At 38.3% G+C, this 6,679-nt stretch overlaps 1 protein-coding gene across 3 annotated transcripts; it reads left to right on the top strand.

Annotated features, from left to right (window-relative positions):
* Positions 1 to 537: 537 nt before the first annotated feature.
* On the top strand, positions 538 to 5,978 carry LOC147544320 (uncharacterized). 3 transcript variants are annotated; one of them, XR_015223791.1, is made up of 10 exons: positions 538 to 844; positions 945 to 1,053; positions 1,750 to 1,865; positions 2,435 to 2,554; positions 2,703 to 2,792; positions 4,069 to 4,217; positions 4,629 to 4,887; positions 5,085 to 5,220; positions 5,345 to 5,516; positions 5,704 to 5,978. XR_015223791.1 is itself a non-coding variant. In XM_086636704.1 (8 exons), exons 1-8 carry the CDS (start codon positions 644 to 646, stop codon positions 5,229 to 5,231), a joined length of 1,191 nt encoding a protein of 396 aa, XP_086492830.1. In that variant the 5' UTR covers positions 538 to 643. The 3 variants fall into 3 exon arrangements, 1 of the variants encoding a protein (XP_086492830.1); XR_015223790.1 differs by having other exon boundaries at positions 5,342 to 5,516; XM_086636704.1 differs by lacking the exons at positions 5,345 to 5,516; positions 5,704 to 5,978 and having other exon boundaries at positions 5,085 to 5,231.
* Positions 5,979 to 6,679: the final 701 nt, after the last annotated feature.

Genomic DNA, 6,679 nt, shown 5'->3' with positions numbered 1-6,679 from the left:
AAAAAAATACAACTAGATGTGAAGCATACGTGGCATTCCACCTATGTTAAGTAAAATTCTCCCTTTCAAGGAGTCAGTGGAAGCTTCAACCACTGCCTAGGTTTAGGAATTAGTGAAAGGCCGAGAGCAGGAGAGAATGAGAGATATAAAATGACTTAAGTTTTTTTTTTTTACTTATTTACTCAGTCTCACGAAAATCAAACAATTGTAATTTAACTCTTGACAATTTAACGGTCGTAATCTTTCGGACAAGGGGTGGGTTAAACGGACCGATCCTCAATGGACGGACATCCAGACTGACCGTCTACAAGGGGTGGGTTAAACGGATCGATCCTCAATGGACGGACATCCAGACTGACCGTCCCTTAAGTGGATGAACACGGGCTGACCTTCTTCGGGTAGACTCTTTTTTCTGTCACCGTCCGATAGGGCCTCATCAGTCAGTCGGACCTTGCCCGACTCAGTCATCGCTCGTGGTCACTGGTAGTCACGGGTGCCTGCGAGCGGATCCGGGTATCGGCCCAAATTCCCACTCGTGAATATGACGACGGGCATACCGTAGGACACTTGTAGATTTTCTCACACCTACTCTACTCAGATAGATAGAGAAGGGTTTTGGTAGGGTTTTTCATAGAAGAACAAAATGGCAACACCAACACCTCCCCCACCTCCATCATCAACTGGAAACATATCTTCTTCTTCTTCTGCTCCAAAAATTCTCTTATCAAAACCTATATCTACTCCTACTGATTCATCCATTAATCTTCGATCTCGTCTCCCACCTATCGGATCTCTCAATCTCCTCTCTGATTCTTGGGATTTCCACTCTGATCGTGCCCTCCCTGTAACTCTCTCTCTCTCTCTCTCTCTCTCTCTCTTTCTCTGCAAACTATGTTTGATGTTTATCATTACCAATTGTAATTTGAGTCATTTTTCTTCTTCAGTTTTTGACTGATAACATCGATTTCACCGTCGTTGGTGTTATTGGTTCTACTGGCGTCGGAAAGTCTACAATCTTAAATCATATTTATGGTTTTGATGGAACTTCATCTGGTAAGTTTATTTTAATCTTTTCTTATTCGAATTAATAACTACAATCTGAGATCCCCAAGTTTATCTTTAAATTGGTGCCCTGGAGGGAATTATTTTAGCTCAAATGAAGTAAATTATTAGTTTACATAGAATCAGTATCCTTATTTGATTGATTATCATCAGTTCAAGAAGATGAAGAATCAATCTAGTTAGTTTGGTAATGGCTATATGGTGATCATAAAGTTTCTATGATAGATGAACTCAATTGAGGTATCTATATGTTATCGACAATAATTATGCAGTTTGGTTATCTGGGTTGCTCATAGATGAATCGTTCAAATTAGCAGGCTTTAGATTTCTTGAAGGTTGACCTCTTAATAGTTTTTTTAGCATTCCAAAATATAAGTAACTCAAATTCACGATTATCGTATTTCTCTAATGTTGGAAGTTACAGTTATACCAGATCGCAGAGTTTTAGAGTTGTAAATTTGGTACTTTTTTCATTTTCAGTTGAAGAAAATATGTAAAATTTCTTATTATGCTAAAACCCGGTAACAGACAAGCAACTCAGACACTAGCAAGCTCCAATTGCCTCTCTGTAGATCTCTTGAAAATTGTTTTTCGAGACTGATTTATGAGTTAATCTGTAAACAATATTTGTGATGTTCGTCTGCTGTTTGTCGCGAAAGGGATACTTCAGCTTTTGTTGGTTTGCAGGAATTCTGCCACCTTTTGCAACACAAACAGAAGAAACTAGGGCAATGGCAAGACATTGTACGACGAGTATGGAACTAAGGATTTCTTCCGAACGGATAATACTTCTTGATACTCAGGTAGTCCTTCAGTATATGTATTATCCAGCTTCATTCATGTATTATCCAGTGTTGCAACAACCTTTTTTCTCTTAAATTTTACTCGTACATTTAATCCATGGACTAGTTTGTTATACACACTTTGAATTTAGCACTGTGGTTGCGGGTCTTCAGTTCACAGTATCAAATACTGAAGTTCACACAGCTAAACGTTTGGTCAAAAGTTTGTAGCTGAAAATATGAATACCCAATTGTAAACGACTATAGCTAAATTATTTTGGATGTGTTTCACATGGCATTTCCTTCCAGTCTGTTGTTACTGACCTGAGCACTGGACTATTTATTATTTTATTTTTTTCAACTTGTAAGACCTCCACAATGTATCCCAAGGCTGTGAATGATTCTGAGCGGGTAACAGCAAACTATATAACCAAGAAAATTAATTATACTTCATGATAAATGTGATTTCATCGAGAATTATGCATTATAGCAAACATCTTATAAGAAAATTACATTGGGTCTTCTGTATATTTAGTCTTGTTAATTCTATGTTTGTCCTTATCAATAACAAGATTTAGCTTCAATTGCAGCCTATAAACAGTCCTTCAATTTTAAGTGACACCATACGGCCTGATGGGTTATCAACTATACCTCTATTTAATGGAGAAGTCCTGCCAGCGGATCTGACTCATGAGATAACAAGTATTCAGGTAGCTCAAAAGATGAAATAATTTTTACCACTTGTTTCTTTGTTGAATACGAGATAGCTTGCAACCTGGTCGTGGGTGTATAGTCCTTGTAATTTCAGTTTTGCTTATTTGGTGGAGTTCTCCTTTTCCGGTATGCCGATGATTCTAGCTTGGTGTTTTCCTCGCATCCATTTGTCATGTTTTAATAGTGGTGTCTGAAGGAGTTCATGATGTTGATATGTGGGAGATGATGAAGACGGTATGCCATACTTTTTTCACTACTTGCATATCATAGTTTCATCTTTCTCAACTTACACAAATTGGGCCCTAGATAACAAATGTCTATCCCTTGAACATTCCACTTAAGTAAAGTTTGTAAAATGGCAGTTCAGAAACAGATCATCCAGTATCATAAAAAGTACTTTCAGTGGCCCCTGCTAGGTATCTGCCCAATATTTGCAGAATGGGTTGCCTCAACTTTTATAGGTTCTTTATGGAGAATAGTGGTAAATCTTACTGTAGGTTGCAGTATAAGCAGTCTGGAACGGGATTCGTGCTTGACTCAGCTACCCTCAGCAAGTCCCAATCCGTGAGTCTGCTACCCTCAAGAGTCAAGCCCAACCCAATCCCTGAGTAACTTGCGAGTTGGTCTTTGGACTATTAGTTAATGTAGTGAGCCCATGGATAAGAGTATAAAGGAGGAGTGCTGTGAATACTCACAGTTTGTTACCTTTATATCTGAGGAAACCACGAAGTGGCATAAATGTTACCTCTAACCCTTATAAAAAATCCACAAAAAGTGGAGAGACTTTTAATATATGCATTCTGTAAATGTTAGCAGAACAGCACGCAGGTTTATAGTTATGAATCGCTGAAGTTAATCACACATATGACTCAGATCTCGGTTTTGCACTATATGATGACTCCATGTTCATTGAAAAGCCATTACACCAGTCACTTTTATTATGTTGAACTCAATAGGTTTTCCTTTCCTCTCGGATACTTCTACTCTTCATCGTTCTATAATTTTAAATGACTCCTTCCTAACAAATCTCTATAGTTCTTATCCCTCATCGTGTAACCATTAACTGCTACATATCTCTTATAAATTTTAGTTTTCCAAGAAGGAAGCCTAGCAACTGCAGGAGGATGCAGATGACATAGTAGATCAACATGATAACTAAAACCTGATTGTTTTGTCCTTTTTCAATATGAATGTCTAGAATATCATCTAGCCCCCTGTGTTAATAAGTTAATACCACCCATTATTTACTAAACCACATGGGAAGTTGTTTTAACTTTTAATCCAATCAATGATCAAGATGAAAGAATGATTGCTACAAAAAGGGGAAGATGATACTATTTTCTTCTTAGTACTCCTTCCCTTTCGCTTTTCGTGTGACATTATAAAACAACAATGGACTCTAAGCATTTCCTCATAAGAAGATGAGTGTGAAAATGTTGATAAATTGATATCATACCACTCAATTAGGTTATATTGAGAGTAATCCAGTAACCATTTTATGTCTCTGCAGGTTGAAATGTTGAAACATGGTGTACCAGATCCATCAACGTTAACCCCAAACTTTTCACATGCCTCAAATTTAGGTTTGGAGGAGAACAAAGATAACTTACATGACCCAGTGATTGAGTATTCAGCTACTCCTGTTTTTGTGCATACAAAGTGAGTATCATGTTTCCGCATCTACACTTGAAACTCTAGGTTTCTTGTCTTGAATTTGAAAACCAAAATTTCTTTTTAAGTACACTTTAATGTTGTTAGCTAAGTGCTAAAGAGAATGAGGTCACACCTGTTAATTGTGAATTTTTGTCTTTTTATAATGAAACCGAACCCTGGACATACCATGGATTTTCCATTTCTCTAGCTCTCAGAGAACCATGATTTCAGAGTTAATTAGTCTCGAATGCTTTGAATTGCTTAATGGGAGAGTCAGGTTGGTAACATGAAGGTACGAGGTCCACTACTTAGACGAGTCTGAGTGTCTGTACATTCTGTATAGTAGTGATTATAGATAGGGTTGTGCTCAAAGCGATAATTTTGCAGTTATACGTTCTTACTGCTAACATTGTCCAGACTGCGGGATGATGATATATCTCATAATATTGCTGCTCGGATGAGGAAGAAAGTTTCGCAATATTTCAATTCCTCTGACATGGTAACTGGAAACAAAATTGAAGAGCAGAAGAGTTCTGTTGGAACTCATGGTATCAACCTTGAAGAGTTGAGTTCAAAGGGACCAAATTTATTTTTGCTTCCACAAAAAAACCAAGATGATTCACAAAGAGACCAATATGAAAGCTATGCTACCTTGTTAGGGAAACTCCGAGATCAGGTAATTTCCAGCCTAAAATTTGGTCTGTGATTTAATTTAGGAATTCCATTACATACATGCACATTTATAACATCACCGTGTAGTAGAAGACTATGACGTTTCTGAGTCCAAATTTGTTGAATAACCGTCCTCATGCCCCCGTAGCGAAAAACCACAAATCGCTTTTTGACGGAGCCCATTCATGTTTGTTTTTTCAGATCTTGTCCATGAATTGCCGATCCTTTGCGAAAACCATTTCAGAACGCGATTGGATGAAGAACTCTGCTCGAATATGGGAAACAGTAAAGAACTCTCCAGTTATAGCCGAGTATTGCAAGACCCTTCAAAGTACAGGTAGGAGATAGAATCACATACTTCTATTATATTCCAAATTGAAACATAATCTCTAGCTTTCAGTGGATTTAGGATCAACATTGGAGATTATCTTAATCTGTAGTTTTCTTTTTCTTTTCAGTAGTAGTCGACTAAGTGTGGAATCTAAAATGATGTTACTAAAATACATATGAAATGGAGAACGAGTATTTGACGAGCCGACTGCACGACTCAAATTCTGGTTTAGCGAGAAGAAAACGGAGATGAAAGTGATTTTAATGAGCTGCAAAACTATCGCCGGAAAAAAAAAATCCCAGGTATTATCAACTGTTCATCGTGTGTTTCTTTAGGTTCTGAATCATCATAGAAACCATAATGTGTAGATTGATTTGCCTCTTACCCTTATGATAATTTCATATGGATGAATATACCATCATCTCTCTTCTACTTAATATCCGATGGACATGAATCTGAATATTTTAAGAACTTCACAATTTTATACAGATGCTGTTTTATTCTCTTCACGCAAGGATCTTATAAGGGGAGATGTCAGCACGAGCAATACAGTAATACACCAACCGGTGCAAAGGAATTCACCAAGTACGGTGCAGATTTGGTATACCCATGATTCACTGGTATTTCGTATGATGTAGAATTTGTTAAACAGAGAGATACTTCAGAACCCATTTACCCTTTTTTTGCAGAAACCGCTGTATCTTTCTATCATTTACATTAGGAAGATGAATAAATTTTCTTTTGTGAAGTTCTTCAAAGAAAAATAGTGAACTTTGTATTTCCAGTACCCAGATCCCAGTATAATTTTATATTTAAGGGTTTCTGTTGATGATCATAAGGGGCTAAGGGCCTCACTTGATAAACTTTCAAAATCCCCAGAACCATGCAATACAAACATGAATCTCAATTGCAAATCCTCAGAACTATGCAATACAAAACTGAACTCCATTTTGATATTTTTATCTTTGATGGAGATCTCAAATTCTACAATGATTTCTTTACAGTGGTGCTCAGCAGGCGGGGCCGGTCCAGGCTTCAACTTGGACCCACCAAGCCTAGGTTAAACTAGTACTGGGTTGGCCTGGTGCGTTGAGACATGATTCCTGGTTTGGTCTTGGACCGGGACTAGGCCCGCTAAACCCTGCTTGGCTTGGGCCAGTTCAGCCTGTCGACTGAGATCAACTAGGTCAAACTACTACTGGGTTGGCCTGGTGCGTTGAAACATGATTCCTGGTTTGGTTTTGGACCGGGACTAGGCCCGTTAAACCCTGCTTGGCTTGGGCCAGTTCAGCCTGTCGACTGAGATCAACTAGGTTAAACTAGTACTGGGTTGGCCTGGTGCGTTGAAACATGATTCCTGGTTTGGTCTTGGACCGGGACTAGGCCCGCTAAACCCTGCTTGGCTTGGGACAGTTCAGTCTGTCGACTGAGATCAACAGGCCGCTGGCTAGGGTCAGTAAATTTA

Source organism: Eschscholzia californica, unplaced genomic scaffold (genome assembly GCF_041429995.1).
Source record: "Eschscholzia californica isolate CP2 unplaced genomic scaffold, dmEscCali1.0.p SCAF_4, whole genome shotgun sequence".
In the NCBI taxonomy this organism is placed as follows: domain Eukaryota; kingdom Viridiplantae; phylum Streptophyta; class Magnoliopsida; order Ranunculales; family Papaveraceae; genus Eschscholzia; species Eschscholzia californica.
The sequence above is the reverse complement of the archived record's forward strand: the minus strand, read 5'-3'. Positions and strand labels throughout refer to the sequence as shown.

Bases quoted from the DNA above. Each gene is read 5' to 3' on its own strand.
- LOC147544320 (XM_086636704.1), top strand. From the start codon at position 644: ATGGCAACACCAACACCTCCCCCACCTCCATCATCAACTGGAAACATA. The intron at 845-944 runs GTAACTCTCTCT...TTTCTTCTTCAG, and splicing joins ACTCTGATCGTGCCCTCCCT to TTTTTGACTGATAACATCGA. The intron at 2,793-4,068 runs GTATGCCATACT...ATGTCTCTGCAG, and splicing joins TGTGGGAGATGATGAAGACG to GTTGAAATGTTGAAACATGG.